Genomic DNA, 23,202 nt, shown 5'->3' with positions numbered 1-23,202 from the left:
GTGCACTTCTTTTATGCAGAACACTAAGAAGGGAAACAAGGGTTCTTATGAAGCCTCCTGAACCCAAGATACCAATGTCGAGAATTGGTGTGCTAAGGATAGGCTCACACCTGACCCTGGTCAAACCAGGGGGCAGAGTCCTAAAACATGCAAACAAGTAGTTCCTTTTCATACAAATGGCTACAGAGTTATTGAAGAGAGAGACATCAACGGTCGTTATCAATCCAAAAACAAAACAGCAAAACAGGAAACCGGCTGGTGGTCAAAAGATCTGCAAAAATACAAATGACCCCCAAACTATATATATATATATATATATATATATATATATATATAATATATATATATATATATATAAAATGAGGAGCTGTGGCTTTTGCTTAATTCATCTTATTTAAAAGAAAACTGAACAAGTTATGTAGTAGCATATGGTGGGAGTATAAACAGTGTGTTCCACCGAGGGAGGAGGAGCCATCGCCATGGCCATAACAGTTGTGTAGTTGGTCGCAAACTGTCCTACAGAAGAACTCTGAGTAGCCATTGTTGCTGATTGCATACTACTGTCCATTCATAATTTCTCAAGTTTAGAAATGGATGTTGGGGTAGGGTAGTGTGAATGGTAATGCAAATGTGTCCTGATAAAAGTGGACGGGGGGGGGGGGGTCTCAAGGTCCTAGTTTTTGTTTTTTAATCAAAATGTTTGACATTGTTTGGGGAGGGTAGAGAGACTGAGACTCACTGAAAGAGATAAAGAGAGAAAAAAAAAAGACTGATGCAACAATATTGAGAGGAAGAGCAAAAGCCAGTCATAGACAGACTTTGTGCAGAGTCAAAAGCTGGCGTCCAATGGTAGCTGTAGCAGTAGTAGTGGTAGTATTATTGTCGTCAGAGAGCTGATTGCTGCTGAGTGAGCAGGGCTTGATCTGCCAGGTGCAGGGTGGGGCTCATCGTGGAGCTACAGAGTGGAGACCACCAGGGGTCACGCCAGACACCATCTACAGGGAACACACAGAAGAAGGAGGGTCAAAGACAGGAAAATATTCTGTTTTATGTTACTTCAACTGTTCATCTGGCACATTCCGTGCCTTCTCCCCTATATTAGTCCCTGAATTGTTTCTTAATGACACTATTCTACATATATTTCTATACACTGTATTCATATCACTATATCATAAGGTCACTGTACAGTTTTGTACACAGTGGACGTTTCACCCATAGGCTGCACTATCAACAAACTAAACTTCACAAACAGGAGTGAAACACAGTTCTGTGGTTGTAGCAATCTAACAACAGGTGACAATCGAGTATACCATTCTAATACATTGTAAAACAGCCATAAAATAAAAAACTATGCAAAAAGTAGGCTTGGGAAAGTGACAAGGGAGCCATAGACACTCATTTCAAATTGTTGACAAAACTTACAAACTTTTTTTTATACATACGTTTCCTTTACGATTTTGCATGTCATGCTTTCAGCCACAGCCTTGAGAAAGCCGAATGCTGACTTCAAAAAGATTAGCTTAAAGTCATGCAAGTGTTGAGAGCAAAAAGCCAGGGCAGAGGAGAATTGCAGGGGGAATAAAAACACTTGATTGCACGTCCACTCACTGAGGCAAGGCTGGGGGTGAGTGCTTTTTTTTGCTTTAGGGCTAGGCCTGCATGCTGAGAGATGTAGCCTCATGCAGGCATTAAACCAATGGTGCAAGCAACAAGCCACAGGCACAGAATTGATTGAAGGGGCATTGCTTCCACACTGGGAGGGAGTGACAATGAAGGAGTTACAACTTAGGCTTTGATACACTACGATGCATTGCCCGCTCCAGTTCTCAAGGGTTCCAAACTCCTGCTGAGAAATGGTCAGCATCTCACTAAGTCAGAGTGGCTCAGTGAAACAAAGCAGGATATGATAAAAGAGATGACATACACATCCCAGGAAGTATGGTATTTTACAAACCGACATCAAGATAAATATCAGTGATCTTTGAGATGGTTTAAAGAACTCTACGACTCAACAGCTGCCCAGTCATTCAGAAATATAAAGGAAATAGTTTAACAACCAACTAAACCTCGAGTATCCATCATCCCTAATTCCAGAGGGGAGGGGACAGAAGTACTGTATATTACCCTCCCATGCTACTCCGATGCTAAATGATACTAACCTGTTCCAACTGCTGCTAGATCCAATCTCAAGTACTTCCTGTATTCCATTCTTGTTCTAACCTCCTTCTCCATTACTTTATTTTAGATCAAGAAGCAAGAGGTCTCAGAGTAACAATAGCTGATTTCATTCAAGGGATGTGCATTGTACAAAATTGACTCATCTGGCAAAGAAATGCACAGCAACCAGGACTGAAGACTGACCACTGCAACGTGTGACTCTGAGGCAGTGAGAGCCTTTTAACTACCGCCTCTCTGAGACAATGAACCCTGTATAGAACTGGAGCCTGAAGCAGTGCATCCCATGTGCTTCAGGGACGGGACTCACCCGGTGTGGCCGACGTCACACAAGGACGTGGCGAGCGTCTACTTGGCATGATGCTCGTATGGAATGCTATTCTGAGGTTGGGGGGAGGGAGAAAGAAGGCTGTATATGTCAAGTCAGAACCCACACCTGCGCCAACCAGACAACTGGAGAGGGCAACCTGTATATGCATGCTCAAACACGTCCTTTTTTTTTCTTTTTCAAAAATACACCCAATTTAGGAATGGAACGCTTAACACTAGCATACCAACATAATGGATGTATTCTTTGGCTGTGGTGAGGTTTCACCAAAATACTGTGGCATACAGCAAGTTCCATATACTAAAAGGGACCAGGTTCCATTTCTTAATTAGGTGCAATGAAAAGGGATGCTGCTCAAATGCTGACATACTCCCTAATGTAAAAAAAAAAACCACTCATGCTGTCAAATTGGTGTATTAGCTCCATTTCTTCCATTTTTTGGATCTTAGTCCTGTGTGAATCACTAGCCTAAAGACATGCATGCAAACATGCTTTACAAGAATCTTTTGAAAAGCATGTAGATACTCAATTTTCCTCTCCTTATAAGTACATTTGTCAGTTTTGGATAGCACACTACACAGTGGTAGTCTGAAGAACTAGGACTGAAACAAGTTTTTGAACCACTATCTTCTCTATGTGGAATACCATAAAGCTTCAAGTTTCCACTCAATTACCCCAGCTTTTGCATAGGTGTCACCAAAACAAATTGTACAGAAAACTCAAATAGCTTGATCTGAGTAAGAATTGACTATTTTAGGTCCAGTGTTTATTCATGTCTTTATGCCAAGTTCTCTGAGCTGTGACACTATATCTAAGGCCAGCTGATGTGTCATTACGACACAATGACAAGTTCAAGCTCAAGTTCAAGGACTTATGAATGAGGAACAGGCTTGTACCTGTGAGGTGGACATGCGGGAGGTATCCTGCCGTCCAGTCAAATCTGAGGATGATACGTTAACAGGAGCACCCCGGTGAAGCCTCATGCTGACTTTTCGCTCCCGCTCCATACCGGATACTTGCCGTGGGGATGTGTTTGCTAGGGGACACAGAGATACAGAGAGAGAGAGAGAGAGAAGTCAACAACTCAGCAATTAGACTGTTATCTTTACTAGCCAATTGGTAAAAAAAGAGCTTCTGGATGCATTGCTTGTCTACGGGATGAAGGAGATTCATCTGTCTGAAGTGTTTTCAAAGGGAAAGGGTTGGTTGATTTACCCTTGTTACAGATGTGTTTTATCTAGTTGTGAGTACTGTCGTGGGGTATGATGTAAAGAGAAATATAATCTGTGGATGAATAGCGCTGACAACCATTCACAATGCATGGCTGAAAAATCTAGAGTTATTGATGTATGTAACCCACTACTATATGTAAGCCTGAACTGACCTGTGTGTGAGGTGGGTGTGAGGGGGGTGGGTGGTGCTCCATCCTGTGCTCCCCGTGGTCTTCCTGATGCAGCTGGGATTCCTCTTGCACCGGGATTCCTTCCATGTCTCAGCCTGTCCTCTCTGTCCCTGCGCTCCCTCTCAGCCTCCTCTGCTGCACGATTGGCTCCCTGATCATGAGAAAAAGCAGTTAGCACAAGAAGAAACAAAAAAATATAGCCTCCTTTGAAACTAATGACAAAATTCTTGGAAAGCTACATGACTCCACATCCAATTCAATGAATGCTTATCTCCCCAGAATTTGAAACAATCACATCAACAAAAACCATGGATTTCATAATCATTACATTTATATCTATACTTACAAACTTGAGCATGTTCCAGTCAAAGACGTAGTCGTAAGAGAAGCCCTGTCTGTGGAACAGATTCCTGAACAGTTGTCTTAGATACGAGTAATCCGGCTTGTCATCAAACCGTAGGGAGCGACAAAAGTTTAGGTAGGTGGCAAACTCAGCTATGAAAAGGCATGAGAAGAGAGAGAATTTTTTAAAATGATAATTTAGGCACCAATGAATCTTGTTTGTCTGGAAGAAAAAAAAACTGTCAAGCACATAAATCAGTACTCACAAGGGTATCCCTTGCAGAGCACCTCAATGGGGGTAGACATTTTCTTTTCACTGATGCGTTCATATTTCTGCCTCTTGGTGGCAGCCTTGAGACCCTGCCATGGCAGCGAACCCAGGTTAAAGTACATCAACACGTAGCCCAGGGACTCCAGATCATCCCGTCTGGATTGCTCTGTGGGCATTACCGGGAGAAAGAAAAGGAGGACATTGCAGAATGCAAATGACAAAAAACATCACTGGCCAATCCACAACAAAATCAGCTTGATCACTTGTGGGCATAAAGGGCAACGGATGTAAAGAAGTCCTAAGAATGTGTGAGCATTGTCGTACCGATTCCAAGATGTGTGTTGATTGAAGCATAGCGGGCGGTGCCAGTCAGATTCTTGTTCTCGCGGTAGGGAATGTGCTGGTGTGTGCGAGCATCACGGTACTTCTTAGCCAGCCCAAAGTCAATGATATAGACCAGATTACCCTTCTTGCCCAGCCCCATCAGGAAGTTGTCAGGCTTCACATCTCTGTGGATGAAGTTCTTGGAGTGGATGTACTCAATCCTGCTGATCTGTGGTATGGAGAAACAGAACAGAATAAAGTAAGATGATAAAATGTCTCTAAATGAAGTTAATTTGAAAGCTAGTGAATAATTGTCTCTGTGAATACCTCAATGTAAAAAGTTCATCTCATCTCACTTGTGTACTGACGGAAGTCAGAGAAGCACAATTATCCTTAATTAAATATAATCAGAAGTGAAAAGAAATTTAAACAATCAAAAACAAGATTCAAGAATTTGAGACAACAGTTGGCGCTTAGCAAAACCATCCTGATTCCAATAACCAAAACAGTCATGAATCCTATTAAGTGTTCTTAAGAATCTGACACAAGTGTCAGGTTTGTTGGGGGAGAGGATTCAGGTGAGGCTGAGCAGTGGGCAGAAGTCAACAAGCCTTACGCAACCCATTTGTAAGCACAGATATGTTATTAAAAAAGTGTGAAAGAACTATTTAAGAAATCCCGTGGCATTGATCAACTTGGATTCATCTGCTGGCAGTGTAACTAACTTTTTTAGCAAATACACAATTAGGGGTGTCATGATTTCAATTCTAAATCAAAGCTCGATTGAAATAAGCTTTCGCACTTAGAAATCAAAAGCAGGATTGGTGATGCGCTCAGTTTTTTTTCTCTCTCTACCCCTGCCTACTAGCACACGTCCAATATGTACGAAAGAAAAAAAAAATATTCAGAGACAACACATTTCAGCTTATAGGTAGCCTGCAGCTGCACTTTGAGACACCATGGCCACTGCCGGATTCAGATGACGGAGAAACAACAGACCTGGAAAATCCTCCTGCTTCCCTGAAGTCACTGGTGTGACAACATTTTGCCTTGACGGAAAAACTAGTTTGAAGGCTATGCTACATTCAGGTACCATAGCAAACTCAGGCAACAGAATATATGTCGACTGGGGAAATAAATTATTTGAATTTGACCATATGATCTTAGTGTGGCAATTAAAAAAAAAAGGGGCATCCGGGTAGCGTAGCTGTCTATTCCATTGCCCACCAACACGGAGCTCACCGGATAAAATCCCTGTGTTACCTCCGAGTTGGTCAGGCGTCCCTACAGACACAATTGGCCATGTCTGCGGGTGGGAAGCCGGATGTGGGTTATGTGTCCTGGTCGCTGCACTAGCACCTCTTCTGGTCGGTCAGGGCACTTGTTCAGGGGGGAGGGGGAATTGGGGGGAATAGCGTGATCCTCCAATGTGCTACGTCCCCCTGGCGAAACTCCTCACTGTCAGGTGAAAAGAAGCGGCTGGGGACTCCTCATGTATCAGAGGAGGCATGTGGTAGTCTGCAGCCCTCCCCGGATCAGCAAAGGGGGTGGAGCAGCGACTGGGATGACTCGGAAGAGTGGGGTAATTGGCCAAGAACAATTGGGGGGAAAAATCCACACAAAAAAAAAAGAAAAGAAGAAAAAATTGACGGGTGTAACACCTGATACCATGTAGCATATCTTTTCAAAGAAGAATTTGAAAATGTAAATGACAGTCGTCAGGGGATAAAACCGACGATATGTTGATCTTTACAACTCAAGACTTTATAGTCTAACAATGGCAAGGCTGTCTGTGAAAAAAAAAAAAATTAAATCAAATCATGACTTTAACATCAAAAGTTAAATTGAATCGTGGATTTGGAGAATTGTGACACCCCTATACACAACAGTTATGTTGGTGAACCTCACCTTTCAAGGGATGAAAGTCCATAAATCATTTGTCTAGCACAGACCAGTTTTAATATTGGAGAACATTGAAAACTACATTTAGGGCGTAAAAAAGAACAAATATAACAGCCCTCCTAGTGGTGGGTGGTATGATGGTATCATTTCTACCATAGTTAACATTAACAATACAATGTGCTGACAGAAACAATGATGCCACCATTTACTATTAAAATTGATGGTATACCTAACTGGCCAAATCTTCCAATACACTCCCACATGCCTGTCTCTGGTGTACTAGCAGGAAATTCTTTGAAAGATACAATTAGCTGATTCTAGCTAGTGCGACTACATCAGACAGCCAAGTTCATTTATGAAGCCAACAGTAGAGTTTACAGTTCTGTAAGACTTTACATTCCCACACAGAAATGAACAGATACAGTAAATGACATTAACACCCCCCATTATATAAAACTAATTGCAAATGAAAGCACTTGAAGACTGCACTTATTGACAGCAAAATAATTAAAGAAAAAAAAAGTGTAATGGGACAGCACTGTATGTAGAAGCACAAGCTCCCCATGCAGCAGCATCATCTAGAACTTACGAACAACTGGTATTCAACAGTCAAAGCTCATGTGTAAAAATAAATTTGGAAGGGTCCGCGGTGGTGTAGCGGTCTAAGCATCGGCTTTGTGTCGATGCAGTTGCCCACTGGGGACCGGGGTTCGCGCACCGGTCTCGTCAGATCCGACTACGGCCGGACTCGATGAAGCAGCAATAATTGGCAACGCTGTCTTCGGGAGGGGGGCGGAGTCGGCTTGTGTTTGTCAGATGAATGCGTCTCTGGGTGTGTTGGGAAAAGCAGTGATTCGGCCTGGATTCACCTTGACACAGAAGTGGGGAGGCGACTCTTTCGAGACTGCGGGCCGGAGAGATGCAGTTGGTGAACGCATGCAGTACAAGGGTGGGCGTTTGAACTAAAATAGGGATCGATTGGCCACTAAATTGGGAGAAAAGGGGGAAAAATCAGAAATAATAAAAAAAAAAATAATTTGGACAATTAAAGCTGTATTAAGTGATTTCTAACTGCTCTCGGGTAGATGGTAGTGCTACCAAAATTCCAAAACAGACACTCACAGCTAAGCTGCTCCCCACCACTCCCTTTCTGTCTCTATGGCAGCCCAAGTATAACAAGCAACATGCTCATTATTCAGCTGCATAGTGTTCACAGAAGCCTCAAAAATGATCCCAACATTGTTCTATTGCACCTGGATGTGTAAGTAAGTAATTATTTGCTAACATATTTTTATATTTTAAGATGCCCTGTGATGGCCTGGCGGCCTGTCCAGGATGTCTCCCCACCTGCCGCCCAATGACTGCTGGGATAGGCTCCAGCATCCCCGCGACCCTGAGAGCAGGATAAGCAGTTTGGATAATGGATGGATGGATATTTGCTAACATGTACGCTAACGACCTTGCTAACTTGATACACATTTACGTTATCACGCTTACTTCCTCTCCCCTCTGCGAGCTTCACCATAGACCACATTCTCAAATTGTGAGTTGAGTATCCACGGTTTTATGGGAGGGGCGGGGAGTGCTCTTTGCTGGACTGGCAAAACTAGACAAAGAGCTGAAAGTAAAGGAAAACTGCAGCCATGGTGTGTTGATTCTCAGTGCCATCAGCAATCCTTTAACTTTACAGGTGGTCATTTGATTCACTGTTAATATCAACAATACTGCTTAATGCAGCTTAAAGAATTTTTCATAAATCCAAAAACAATACCTCTTTTGCTCTTCTTGAAAGAATACATTTAAGATGAATGTAAGAGAGACTTAGGAGAATGTTCTAGCATGAGGCCTGTGTGATGAAGTTTAAAAAAATAAAAAAAGGAAAATGTGGTGGTCATCCAGTGCCTGCAGTCAGTCTCACCATCTGGTCAGCCAGCAGCAGTACAGTCTTCAGACTAAACTTGCGGGAACAGAAGTTGAACAGATCCTCCAGACTGGGCCCCAGCAGCTCCATCACCATCACGTTGTAGTCCCCCTCTGCTCCACACCATTTTATTGTTGGAATGCCCACTGCAAAGACATATGGGGATAACACTGTAAATTGGCCATCTAAAGCTTGAAATAGAAACACATCACAAATGATATAAACACTCTTCACTAAGTAAAATTTACCAAGTCAGTAAAGTGCAGAAGTGGGTTATGTGCACTACGCACTATAATTAGGTGATGCATTAACAGCAAGCCTTTCCAGCCTTTTCACAAACAACCAACTATTTACATTCCGATCAAGGCCAACAAAATCATTTGAGGCGAAACAATTTTGACCTAGTCTCTTCAAGAGAACATGATTTCCAGTTGAGTGAGTGGGTTGTCCCACGTGAGTTTCGACTCAGGCTCCTAGTGAGTCTCAGGCTTGTGAGCTGCTTCAATGTTCCAGTCAGCATCTCTCAGCCTGCTGGATGACTCATGTGGATCACTGGCTACTAAAGCCATTTGTATATCCCATTTACATGGAGAAGGGATAGGGGTAAGGGTGAAAGTGAGGAAGGAGACTTGGATGGGGCAATTGATGGGTATGAGGGGGCTAGTGTGATGGCCAGCAAAAAAAAAAAAAAAACAACAAACAAAAAACAAACAAACTTGTCATGGAGTAAATAAATGTGGTGGAAAGAAGGCGAGGGAATGGAGACAAAAAAGGACATGAAAATGAAAAGCTGAGGGCTATTTTAAAGCAGCGATATACGAGCTAGTTCAAGGCCCAGAAGAGAAAGGTAGGAGATAAAATGCAAGGGAAAAGGATTCCAAAATGTGATCCAAAGCCTCACCTCCTCCTTGCATCATCTTGTAGATCTTGCTCTCTATGTGCAGTTGAGGATGCTTGGTCTTTACACATTCCACCTTTATGGCCACCTCTTCACCGACTGAAATATCCGTGCCTGGTGGAGACAGAAATAAGAAGGAATGAAGACAACAACAAAAATCTGAATGGACAGAAAATCTGTCAAGGTATTTCCCGCCATTTTTAACAAATGGGTCCTACCCACAAATAAATCCACCATGTTACTTGCTAGGGTGTAATGGTACACGAATTCGTACTGAAATTTTTGGTATGGGTCTTTTTTTTCAGCACACGTGTACCAAATGAATGCAGAGTTGTTTTTACCACTGAACATGCGGAACTTTTGTGTGTACAGAGTTTAATTTAAAACTCCCCCCTATGAACTTTCCCAAAGGGCCGGATGTTGTATGTTCAACCACCCACTAAGCACGTGCGCACGTCACAGAGAGATGTCGGTAATTTAGCACAGCGCAGCCTCATAGTTATGGCAAATGCAGATAAACAGGAGCTTAGTGCCAGCAGATCTGCCCTTTCTGCAAACAACGTAGACAATTTTTTCTGGAACAGAAAAAACCCCAAAACAAAACATGAAAATACAATGAATCTCAGTACCAGCTGGGACTGTTGCAGTCCTCTAATGTGAAGCTGAAAGCTGCTAATATGAATACAAGTACAGTACAATTCAAGTACAGTTAATTTTCTAAATGCTGCACCTTAATTATGTTTATTTTATTATATTTTATTTATTGAGAGAAAATCTATTTTGATTTACTTTAAGTAAATTTTACTTTATTAGTAGGTTGCGGCCGGTTGCAGCAGCTTTTTTTTATTTATTATTTATTTAAGAAAGACAGAGCCATAGTTTTTTCAGTAAACCACTATTATTGTATTGTATTGAAAACTTACCGAATTGTGACTTCAAAACTGAGGTACCAACCGAACCGTGATTTTTGTGTACCGTTACACTCATAATTACTGGAACCAAAAACCAAAGCCAGTCAAAATTTTCAAATGAAACAAAACTATTAATTCAGTCATTTGAGAAGACAAATTTTTCTTTTCTAATATAGGCGTCATAGGTTTTCATGACATTTTTTGAGTTTGCTGGCCTAAAAACCAAACCAGATCCTAATTCAAACAATCAAGACTTTGCTAAGATAAAGAAAAACAAAACTGATTCAATGATGTTCTAATTTGGTTTCTAAAAAGAAATCTGCTAACATGAATAACATAGGGAGGAGAGCAGAAAAATAAAGACCAATCTCCTCTAAATTGTTGTGAAACTGAGATGGAACAATGTGAAGTGACTGTACGAGTCCAGGCCTATCCCTACCAAACAGCAATAAAAAAAATTTTTAAAAACAGAGCAGGAAGCCAACCCTATCCTGACTACCAATCACAAAGGGACAACGGAAAGGAACCACACAGCCAGGTTTCACACCCTTGGAACAGGCCAAGATGTTACATAAGACCAAATTTGAAGCTTCAGTATATGTAAACAGGCATATCTGTGTCCATTACTATAGAGCTAGGGCTGGGCAGATACAGCCTGCAAAATTAACAGACAAATCTAAACAGAATACAAACAAAATAGGAAATGGGTGTAATACTAACCAAGACCTTTGTAAACGCATGGTTCACATTTGTTAGTGGCTGCTAAAAATGAGGATTAGATTTGGGCACATCTTGTAACATGATATAAAAAATATTTAAACAGAATAAAAAAGGGAGAATACAAAGGCTAACTCAATGACCAGTACAAAACAGATAAACTGGCTAAAGGAAACAGGGTCAACCTGCTATGCAGAAGAACGTTGACTTTCTGGGGGCAATTTCTATGCCTCTATATTCCGAAAAGGCACAGAACACCTCCATACGCAAACATTTAACGTGTCAGATGATTCACAAGAGTGTGTGTGGTTACATAAAACCAACAGAATTAATCCACACTTAAGCAGAGCAGGGGAATTATGGCCCACTGGAGCTTCCTTTCCGCTTTGGGTCTGTGTGTGGGATGATGAACACCCATAAAAAACACCTGTGTGCAACTTCAGCTCTTGCCTCCAATGCTACCAAAGAACATGGAAACAATGCAAGGGAACAAAACCCCTTTACTCTTTTGCAGTTGAGAGAGTACAGAGACTTCTACTCCAGTAAAATTTCTTTAGGAAGCCGATCTAATAGCTACCCAAAGTAAGGTAGTTTTTCATAGCCTTAGAGGGATAGGCCAACAATGTTCCAGACATGTTTCAGGCCCAGTTATGCAACATGTTGCATTTCAGTCATGGATCTCTACAAAGCTAAGAATGTGTTGCCTGTTTGAGGACCGTTTCTGGACAAGGACGAAACCCAAAGGATCAGGGTGGGGTGACTGACCTTATCAAAACCACGTGTCTGCTATTGACAAGTGCTCAGAAACATCCCCCCAGATACCCTATACAGCTGGGGTTGGTTGGGGGTGAAGGGCTTTAAAATTTGTCTCCACCAAACTTGTCTGCCCTTTGGATGGGATTTCTAGAATTGCAATACATTTCACAGATAAGGAAAAATGACTTGTCCAATGGCATACACAAATCCACAGGGCTGCTTTGTCAACTGGGGGTCTTCCAATGTAGGTCTACCCTTATATGTTGTGTCAGCTGGTCTATATAAATACCCAAAGTTGTGTTCAGACACAACATTGTGCAAAATGACAACCACTTAGCCTTCCATGGCCATTCAAAACAAGCAATTTCGGTCAACAGAGTACACTACGAAACACAGGCAGGTGCAATATGGTAAGCATTGTGTAAGGAAAGAAAATTAAAAATACTTTATCCTTGTGAAACACATCCATTTTGCATTTTCCACATTGACTTTCACACACACACACACACACACACACACACACACACACACACACACACACACACACACACAAAGTTTCTAGTGCAACAAGATGTTTGTATCACAAGTGATGTCATCCAAGGAAAACAATATGTTCTTTCTGGTTTTATACACTTGTAACTATCGTGTGCATGTGGTCTGCCAAGCCTGGTAGGTTGTGTGGCAGACACTCAGTTACAGGCTTAGTTACAGTGCAGATCCAGAACAGATCCAGTACAAATACAGACTTAAGACAACGAGAGATAAATTGTAAACAAGCAGCCACCAAATAATAGGTTTAATGACAAGGCTGATAAGAAAACAGGGTATGGATCAAGTCTGGACCTTTTCCAACACCTAGTTATAACTGACATAACAAGAAAACGGTCCATTGAAATAAGAGTTCGCCAGGATTTGCCTAATAGGTGAGTGCATATTAAAACAGATGACTCAATAAACTGGAAATACTGGTGTGTCTCGCCTTTGTTTAGAAACACAGCCACTCAACAGGGGACCCACCAAGGCCAAGATGGAGGCTAAAAAAAAAAGCTAATGTAAACTGATGAAGAAGAGCTACAAGATTTAGGGGCAACCGGCTCATCGAGTCTCATTCTAAAATATGGATGGCTAGAATAACCAGGAGGTCAGGACGAAACTGCCTTACTGGCTGACTAATGTTATCGGCTGCCCTTCAGTACTGGATTTAGCTGACAGATGGCAAGGACCGAGCTAGCTTAGCCACTGGCAAACAACTGCAATTTCGGGTTACTAAGTCTGCCTAGAGTAAGCCTATTTCTGGAGCATTCAGATCAGCCAGCCAAGAGCCCGTATAGACTGGAGTTAGATCTCCCACACCATAAATGAGATAGTACAAATTAAAAAAAAAAAACAACAAAAAAAATACCGTCTTCTAAATAATGACTTTACGGTTGGTTAACGTCAGATTAGGCATCTAGGTTAACTACAGGGTTCACATTATGACAGCTTTATTTGCATTTTCGGTCCGTGAAGGTAGAACCCAGTGGGGGTAGTTCAAGTCGCCTTTCTCCTTAAATGGAAGGGCCAATCACCTCAACATATTCCACATGACATTTGGTGACTTACCTACATCTTTTTTTTTACACAGCATACTGAAATAAAACGACTATTTAGCATCAGTCAAACAATTACTTCAGTCATCTTTCAAAGAGACAGCTACAGTAACTCGCTTACCCTGCTAACTAGCGGTTAGCAGAGTAGCTAACAGATGAAAGATGACATTAACAAACTGGGATTCAAGTGTTCTCGCTGTCAGGCTAATCGACTGGAGAACGGCAGAAAGGGGCGACTTGTGTATTAATCAGTGTTGTGTTAATCAGTGGTGTGTTAAAGGTTTTTACTCACCCAAATAAATGTCTCCAAAAGATCCACTTCCGATTTTTCTGCCCAGTCTGTATCGGTTTCCCACTCTCAGCTCCATTTCGCTGTTTACTGGCGTCTAACTTCTTCTCGTGAACGCTATGCTGTCTTTACAAAAAGTTCAATGGCCGCGCTTGTATCGTCTTCGCTAACGTTACCTTAGTGAACAGTTCACCTTCCTCAATGGTTTACAACCGCTTTATTCACACACTCCCCCTTGCCCCCAGAATCCAAACAGATTCAGCTCCTTCTGTAATAATCCAGTTTTCACCATCCCTTTTACACCTTTCTGATCGGCGAAAGGCAACAATATCGATATTATCCGAAAGCTTAGAGTGTGCAGTTTATGTTCTCGCTGTCTTGGATGTCATTACTCCCAAAACGAAGAAGGATTGAGACGGATTTTGCTGGTGGATTTAGCCACGAAATCTTCAGCTACCGGACTAGAGGATTTCGCTCTACTGCGAGAGCTGTCATACGGCTGCTGACGTCACTTCCCCTAGCAACTAAAGGCAACTCAGGGAAGGAGAAATGCAGAATGAGTTTTTCAACTGTCAAGTATGTTCTTACTGAACGTACGACGATTAAAGGTTAAGTGGTTTTATTTCATGCCAAAATTAGCCTCAGTATAGATTACAAGTAGAGCAATGACATTCATTTAAGTTGCTACAATGCATTATTGGGGGGAAAATGTCCGAGTCCCCATTATCTGTATCTGAAAGAAGGCTATGCGACAAGACATTCACAACATGATTGTTGTGTTTAAAGCAAACGTGGTGAACAAATCATTCTAACACCTGGAAAACGAAAATAAACAAGACTGAGAATTTTCACAACAGTGTACACCAGAATAAAGAAATAACCATATTATGCAACATACAGCAAGCAATCTTTGAAATATGTTCCCTTATACTGGCAGCAAGGACCATAATCTGAGATAGAGAGAGAGATTTAACGTTTGGTTGCGTTTTCTATTCTAAATTGTTACTGTTCTACGTTCCAACTACGAAACGCAATTTGCCTGAAATGTATCAGAAGAAGTGCAGGCTTTTACAACTTTATTAGGAACTGGACGCTGAAATGGTGTAGAAGTCATAACATACCACACTACAAATGGTGCAGATTAAATGATATCTCTGATCGGGCTCCGTAACATCAGAAATGGGAAATAGGTGTATTCACAGTTTTATTTATACCACCCATTGCCATATTCAGAGCTACTCTGCAATGCTTTCGCAGCTCTATGTAGGGAACTGGGTGTCCCCCTTCCCCCTTTATTCTATGTAGGACGCATCCAGGATAGTCAAAGTATTTGCAAATCCCCATGGCTGTTTTTCCCCTTAGAGAGGAGAGAATAAGCACGGTGAGTCATTCCCTTACAGTTATTAAATCAACACTGAAATGACTACACAGCAGGAAGGAGTTACACACCTTCGTCTTACTTGACGTGTTCAGTCTGGCATATATGGACAGATTGGAGAAGGAGAAAGCGAAATGGAAGGGGGGAAGGGGGGGCAAAAGCAGTTTTGTCCATAGTAGGTTTCCAGTAGGCCCCCGGCTCCCACAGCGGAGTTAGTCACGCCCACTAATCTGAAGACCGTTTGAGATTTTTTTGATTGGTCGAGCATGGGCCAATCACTGACGTGTACGAGCCACTCACATGGCAGCCTGTTGTTGTTTAGATTGGGTAATCCACCCCGCACGTGTTTGACAATGCTCCTCAACTGGTGTGTGGGGGGGGCGAGAGCGAGAGAGGAGAGAGAGAGAGAGAGCGAGAGAGAGGAGAGAGAGAGAGAGAGAGAGAGAGAGAGAGAGAGAGAGAGAGAGTGAGAGAGAGAGAGAGAGAGAGGAGAGAGGGAGAGAGAGGAGAGAGAGCGAGAGAGAGGAGAGAGAGAGAGAGAGACGGAGAGAGAGAGGAGAGGAGAGAGAGAGAGAGAGAGAGAGGAGAGAGGAGAGAGAGAGCGCGAGAGAGAGAGAGAGAGAGAGCGAGAGAGAGAGAGAGCTCTCTGGAAAGCTCACCAGCAGTTCTGCTCATCGTTTATTATTTTGCCGATTGTCCAAATATAGTGTCGTTATTATAACAACGTATCTGTTCTGGGTTGTTATTGTTTTTTTTTTGCGCGAGCTAAGCACGTTTTATGTGGGAGAATATTTGAGAAATGCGTAATTAAATTGTAAGAAGACACTGTGATAAGAAAGTATGCCGATCCAAGACTCGTGATAATAATAATAATAATAACAATAACATTTATATAGCGCTTTTCTAGACACCCAAAGCGCTTCACGTTGAAGGGGGTAACACTTCAGCCACCACCAACATTTAAACTATACTGAAGTTAATGAACAGGCCAAGTGCCAAAGGCGTTTGCATGAGAGAAACAAGCGCTGATGAACCAGTCCAGTACACGCTGTAACAGCGAGCGCATCACTGGTTAAGCAGTTGCCAGTGTAAAGAAGGCTTAATCCAATCATGACAGGGTTACCGTCCACTATTCCCCTTATCAAAACAATATCTCGGAAAGTAAGTGGCTTAATGCCACGCCAACTGGGTACAAATTGTACGGATTACAAATTGAGTAGCGGCTCTCTGCAAGGTGTTTCCCAGACCCACTCTTAGCATGATTTCTGTGGTTAGACTGTTTTGTTTTTTTTTTAATTTCGTTTTACGCATTCACAAAATGCCGTTCTGTCTGCCATGTCTTTCTTTGTCTTTTCGTTATTTCTTTCAATCACCCACACGCAAACACGCCATTGTTTGTTATGGCTACCATGCAATTTACAACTATCAGGCTTGAGAAAAGACTCAAAACATTTTACCTATAGTCGCCAAAACCTGGCCTGTTGTTGTGCAGAGCAGTGTGGCAGACTACAGCGCGCTGCTCACTGTTTACAGATGCTTGGGCCCGATCCACAGATATGCTTTAGTACACGGGGTGCTGGTGACGACCTCACTCACATAAACTAATTTACTGAAAGGGCAAACATATCGACGAGACGAGACGAGACGAGACGAGACGACTTCACTTTTAACAACCACAACCGGAGTCGCGTCGGAGCTTTGTGATTTGTTATAGAATGGTGCCATTGGCTCTCTGGTGTTCTGTTCTGTGTATCTGTTACACAAGGACTTTGCCACAAACATCAGATCGGATCACAGACTAACATTTAATCATTAAGTCATTGTAAGTCAGACGCTTTAAAGCTTTGACGGAGACACGTCGCATGGGACACGCATTACATGGTTGTCTGAATGGGGCGTCTGCGTGAAAACTCACTGATGTACCGCATCGTCGTAGCACGATGTCCTGTGTATGAGTAATAAATTGGCAGTAAGTGGTGGGGTAGGAAAAAAGCAGATTGTGTGTGTGTAATCGCAAGGGCAGATGAGTCGTTCTGAGATCGACCACCCAAAACTCTCTCGTCTCGAGACTTTTTTTTAACCGGGCAAACAACGGCGACACCTAGAGGACACTGACATACAGTGCTGGGAATGTGACGAGGCCTTTTTAAAAACCATAATCCTGAAGATCGTCGTTTTTGCTTTATTTTTTTTATCGATATCCGCTGTGATATGTGGTAATTTGAAGTGTTGCTCGAGCCATCCAAATCGTTCATCGATATCAATTACCGCAACAAATCAAAAGCAAGCAATACATCCATCCGTCCATCCATTATCCGAACCGCTTACCCTGCTCTCAGGGTCGCGGGGATGCTGGAGCCTACCCCAGCAGTCATTGGGCGGCAGGCGGGGAGACACTTTGGACAGGCCACCAGGCCATCACACAGGGCCAACACACACACACACACACACACACACACACACACACACACACACACACCCAGGGGCAGTAAGTCTGATTCACCGATCAGTATGTGTTCATTTACGAGACACCTCAACTTTCAAATGCCCCCCCATCACCAATGGCAATTTTACAATCTAAGAAGGCTAACCTGTCATTTTTCCACATCCTACCTGGTGAACTTGATGTGGTGGTCCACCGAGTTAATGTGGTCGGTGAAATGTGGCTCGTCCTGAGATTTAATCCAGGTGTCGTCCACAAATCTGAACCAATGGCTAGGTGGTGTCCCTGGATAGGACATCAGAACCCTCTTTTCCACTTCCTCCATATACATGTACAACTTGGCCACTATAGGGGAGACTGGGGAACCCATAGAACACCCATGCCTCTGCCTATAGTACTGCCCCCTGTATGTGAAGTACGTGGACTGAAGACACAGCTTCAGGAGCAGACACACTTGGTCAGTGTTAAAGGTGGTCCTATTGCTAAGGGTGGGGTCGTTTTATAATTTCATATGACTACCTCCACGGCTTCATCAACAGGAACACACGTGAAGAGAGACGTAACATCATGAGACACCATTGTCCTCCATCTTATCCACAAAATCCATAGTGTTCTGAGTGTGATGTTCATTACTGCCTACAACAGGTTCAGAATAGATGCCAGAAACTTAGAGATGTTATAGGTCACTGAGTTAATCATACAAACAACAGGCTGTAATGGCACATCCTGTTTACATCTGTCGCCATCTTACAATGCTGTGATTGCAACTATTCCCAACTGTTCCCCAATCCTGTGAATAGTACACATTGCCATTGTAACCCTTATTAACGGTCATGCCAATTAGCATATGAAACCAATCACTGGTTTTGGTCGTTATGCCACTGTATTGTTTATAAGGGTGGGGATACCTGCAGTCGGTTGAGACTGACGAGGTCACTCAGATGAGTGACGAAACGTTTCTCTCAACAAACATTGTGTCCAGATGAACTGATTCACCTATCTGTGATTTCCTTACCTGGAAATGCATATGCATAAAGATACCTGATACACAGCACATCTTCAGCGACTATTTGACAATCGCTTCTCCGAATTACAGTTTCCAATGTGCAGCTTCCTTTTCACAAATTTGAGGATCCCTTAAGACTGACTTTGACCTCGCAAATCATAGGAATGCACACACTTTATAAATCCTGTCACAGAAGTTACAGCCTTACATCAGTAACTAGTGTGTCTGTAGTCACTGTAATCATAGCCCGTCTGTGCTGCCAGCTTTCCTATTGTATCTTGCTTGTGTTCTCTAATGCATTTGTTTGCATTCAGTTATAACCTAAACAAAGTGGCCGTAGGTCCATCGTATATGTAAAATGTCTCCCTTCCCACCATTTTTAAGACAGAATCGGAGTCTTCTATCGGCCTAGTTTGTACAAGAGCCTTTATTGGATTTGATTCAGTGGGTCGCTCAGATGAAATGCCCTCTGACAGAGTAACAGTGGACTTGGCTCCATGCTGAAATACCAAGCTGCAGAGCCATTGACTGCAAGTTTGTGTCAGCATAAAGAGTGGAAAGCATTTTGGCTACTAAACTGAGGTTCTATACAGGGGGGTCGTTCTAATCCCCCGATCAAGTAAAGAACCAGAATCATCTTTATTTGGCCATGTATATGTTTGTACATGCATGGAATTTGACGTCAGTACTTAGATGGAATAACAGCACAACAATCTTCACTATATATATATATATATATATATATATATATTTGATATACAAAGAATGACTATATATAGGTTAAAAAGGAAGGCAATAGTGCAATGGTGCAGAGTGCAAAGATGCTGGAATACATATGTTAGCAGGTTACTTATGTACACGAGGTAGACGGACATGACAATGTGGAGACTAAGTGGAGATTAAGACTATTTTCATTTGTATTCTTCTCTGCAATGGAGTAATTAGTAAACACATCAGGGGAAAAAAAAAAAGCTCTGGATAGCTTGGAAAACCAAAAAATGCCACACTTTGATAGTAAACCATCACAGCAGAGGACCGCGATGTGTTAAGTGGGTATGTCCAACGTGAAGCGTTAAGGTAAGGAGGCTACTGCCGTATGAATGCACCACCAACTCTTTAACAGGTTACAGCGCTGGTATGCAGTGCACCGACTAGCCCTTGTGTCTGAAGACAGTATCTTTACCACAGAAAACCTCCTGCATTGGGCGTCCGGGTGGCGTGGCAGTCTATTCCGTTGCCTACCACCACAGGGATCGCTGGTTCGAATCCCCGTGTTACCTCCGGCTTGGTCGGGCATCCCTACAGACACAATTAGCCGTGTCTAAGGGTGGGAAGCTGGATGTGGGTATGTGTCCTGGTCGCTGCACTAGTGGGGTGGGGTGGGGGGGCTCAGGGAAATAGCATGATCCTCCCACGTGCTACATCCCCCTGGTGAAACCCCTTACTGTCAGGTGAAAAGAAGCAGCTGGCGACTCCACATATATCAAAGGAGGCATGTGGTAGTCTGCGGCCCTCCCCGGATCGGCAGAGCGGGTGGAGCAGCGACTAGGACGGCTCAGAAGAGTGGGGTAATTGGCCAAGTACAATTGGGGAGAAAAAGGGGGGGGGAAGAAAACCTCCTGTATTAACACAGTGATAAAGAGGAACTCCCAAGTGTCTTTCCCCACTATGGATCAGCTGACACTGCCATCTGATGTAACAAAGACCTTTTACAAGCTGGTCCCGCAGCTCCTCAGACTCCCGATGGAGAACTCGGTGGATCCTGTAATCTCTTGCACTCATAGGCAGGGATGATGTCATCATATGCCAGCTCCAATCCGGAGGCTGGAAACATGGGAAGTTATCACTTTTCGAGTTCTCCGGTACTTTTAATACACCCAGCCCCTGTCAGATTGGCACGCAAAAATGATTTGACGCTTGTTGTTGCAAACTTGCAAGCTGATTACAAATTTATAAGCTGATTATGTCAAATTACACACTGTTCTTTTTATGACAGTATTGTGTGACACTGAGCCACTAAATTTAGGGGCAAAATCTCTTTAAAGCCAGCCTCTCTCTTTTGTGAGCGGAAATTAATCTCAGCAGGTTTCACCTTTCCATCAACGGCGGAGAATTAAGGGAGTTGGGGGACACAGTTCAACAAAGCATCGTCAAGCATTTATTGAATGTGCGTGAAACGCCTCTTTGATTCGTCAGATATCTGAACGGAGCATTTTAATTATGTTTTGATTTGTCAACACCTTTATCAACAACTGAATTTGGACATATGGACGCCGACCATGTTGACTGGCTGCAAAGAAATTGGGAGATATCTTTCCCTAAATTGCAAAGATGCATAGCTTAGTTGATCTGCAGATATCCGAATTCATTATTTGAGCCACACAAACAGAGCTTTATCAGTAAAAACATAATTTTGACATGTCAAAATGGAGTCGTGACAAGTGAGCGTGAGTGATTTATTAGTATAGCCAGAGCTAGAAGGAGCTTTGTTCCTACACTTGCCAGCACATACTCAAGGTATCCTATATTAAAACGAGATGAATTGCCTTGGGTGTTGAGAGCAATGTGCCATCACACCAGTCGTATATCATCGCATCTTTTCGGTACTCCTTGCCCCATTTTTCAAGCCCTCAGTGAGGCGTCCTGTCAGCACTCACATGATTGACACGCCCCCCCCCCCCCAGCCATTAGAAGTTCAGGCCTCTCAAACTAAGCAAACAATCTTTTAGGCCTACTTAAAGCAGCCGTAAACAGGATCAAAACAGGGAAGTGGTTGGACCCCTCCTTGTGAAATTTGAAATTCTTGCAAACGGAAGCTGTGACGCGCTATGCTCTTTGTGTCAACAGAATTTCAGATTTACTTCGCTGTAAATCCCTCTTAGGCACCACTACCTATAGAAACCATGTCCATATACCCCCACCGCCAACTTGCATGCACACACATGCATGCATATGCACAGACGCACATCGTGGCACTGGGGCTCAGTCACTGCAAACTACAAGTCTGCTGCATGAGAAGGAACAACAAATGCTTTTGCAATAAAGAACATGGCAACGATATGTGTTAAAAGGAAGTAATGTCACAGCGGAAGTCGCAGTCCATGACTAAAACGTAAAACAACTTGCATAACCTAAAAATTACCACACAGGGAGGGGCGTCCGGGTAGTGTAGCGGTCTATTCTGTCGCCTACCAACACGGGGATCGCCAGTTCGAATCCCCGTGTTACCTCCGGCTTGGTCGGGTGTCCGGGTGGGAAGACGGATGCGGGTATGTGTCCAAGTCGCTGCACTAGCGCCCCCTCTGGTCGGTCGGGGCGCCTGTTCAGAGGGGAGGGGGACCTGGGGGGGAATAGCGGGATCCTCCCACGCGCTACGTCCCCCTGGCGAAACTCCTCACTGTCAGGTGAAAAGAAGCGGCGTGTATCAGAGGAGGCATGTGGTAGTCTGCAGCCCTCCCCGGATCGGCAGAGGGGGTGGAGCAGAGCGACCAGGAGCTCAGAAGAGTGGGGTAATTGGCCAGATACAATTGGGGAAGGGGGGGGGTATCACACAGGGGTTCTCAGGATGTAAATCATTTCTTCCCCCCCACACCGCGACACTTTAATGGTGTTTAATGAGTTTGATAAAGTTGTTCTTTGCCAACATTGGTGACATTGATCCTGAGAGAAAAAACCTCCCCAGTCAAAAGCTGCAAGTAGGGACAAAAGGCCTGCAGGGTGTTTAATTACCTACGGGCCGATATGAAATAGCATTCTCAGTTGGAGAGACCTACTTGGCTGAAAATCCTGCATTTTATCCTTATACTCTTATAGCGCTCTATAAAATGCAACTTGATTGATTGATTGAGACTCAGAAGATTTGGCAAACGAGTGTGACGTCCCATCCCGTTCTCTAGGTTGTGCTTTTCATCGTTTCCTGTTTTATTTTGAAGTTCTCACCTGTCTTGTCATTCCAGTTCCCACGAGCCAAACCCTTATATTTCATACCTGCCCCCCCCCCCCATTCCCTCAATTGCTCCCCGGTGTATTTAGTCTGTGTGTGTTCCCTCTCTCAGTGCCACTTCGTCTTTGTTCCCAGGGTCAAGCGTTCCAGCCTGTTCTCCTCGTGTCTTGTTTTCCTGGTGTTCTGATCTCTGCTTTGTCTAGCGGGACCTCGCCTTTGTCTTCTCCTTGCCAGTATTGTTTGTCTGTTCTGACCCGTGTACCGAACTCAGTGCCAAGTAAAAGCTGTTTTCCATCACGATTCTGTCTCTTGAGTCGTGTGATCGAGTCCTTTTTTCGCCAGGGTTTGCACCAGTCATTTGAAGGAGGTTGCATGTGTGTGTGTGTGTGTGTGTGTGTGTGTGTGTGTGTGTGTGTGTGTGTGTGCGCGCACTTCAGTAAAATCTGGCATGAAATTATTTCTCTGGTGGTTTACATCTGTTCATCACACCTTTTCCACTTTTCTACTCGCATGAACCAAGTGTGCAACAAGTTGCCCTGAAAAGTCTTGGACCAGCATCAACAGCAGCTGCTCGTTCCCCTCTGGCACAGTAGCCTATTACCTCACT

The 23,202-nt window shown here is 43.3% G+C and overlaps 1 protein-coding gene across 2 annotated transcripts; it reads right to left on the bottom strand.

Moving 5' to 3' along the window:
- Nucleotides 1–342: 342 nt before the first annotated feature.
- Nucleotides 343–14,309, bottom strand: csnk1db (casein kinase 1, delta b). Of its 2 annotated transcripts, XM_056296647.1 has the most exons (10): nucleotides 13,829–14,309; nucleotides 9,567–9,677; nucleotides 8,663–8,811; nucleotides 4,843–5,071; nucleotides 4,514–4,684; nucleotides 4,252–4,400; nucleotides 3,888–4,056; nucleotides 3,400–3,539; nucleotides 2,486–2,556; nucleotides 343–995 (listed from the first exon to the last, which is right to left on the bottom strand). In XM_056296647.1, exons 1-9 carry the CDS (start codon nucleotides 13,902–13,904, stop codon nucleotides 2,524–2,526), a joined length of 1,227 nt encoding a protein of 408 aa, XP_056152622.1. In that variant the 5' UTR covers nucleotides 13,905–14,309; the 3' UTR covers nucleotides 343–995; nucleotides 2,486–2,523. The 2 variants fall into 2 exon arrangements, with proteins under 2 accessions (XP_056152622.1, XP_056152620.1); XM_056296645.1 differs by lacking the exon at nucleotides 2,486–2,556.
- Between the last annotated feature and the right edge of the window lie 8,893 nt (nucleotides 14,310–23,202).

The sequence above is a fragment of the Lampris incognitus genome, chromosome 17 (genome assembly GCF_029633865.1).
Source record: "Lampris incognitus isolate fLamInc1 chromosome 17, fLamInc1.hap2, whole genome shotgun sequence".
Lineage (NCBI taxonomy): Eukaryota > Metazoa > Chordata > Actinopteri > Lampriformes > Lampridae > Lampris > Lampris incognitus.
Note: the sequence above shows the minus strand (reverse complement) of the source record. Positions and strands in the feature narration are given on the sequence as shown.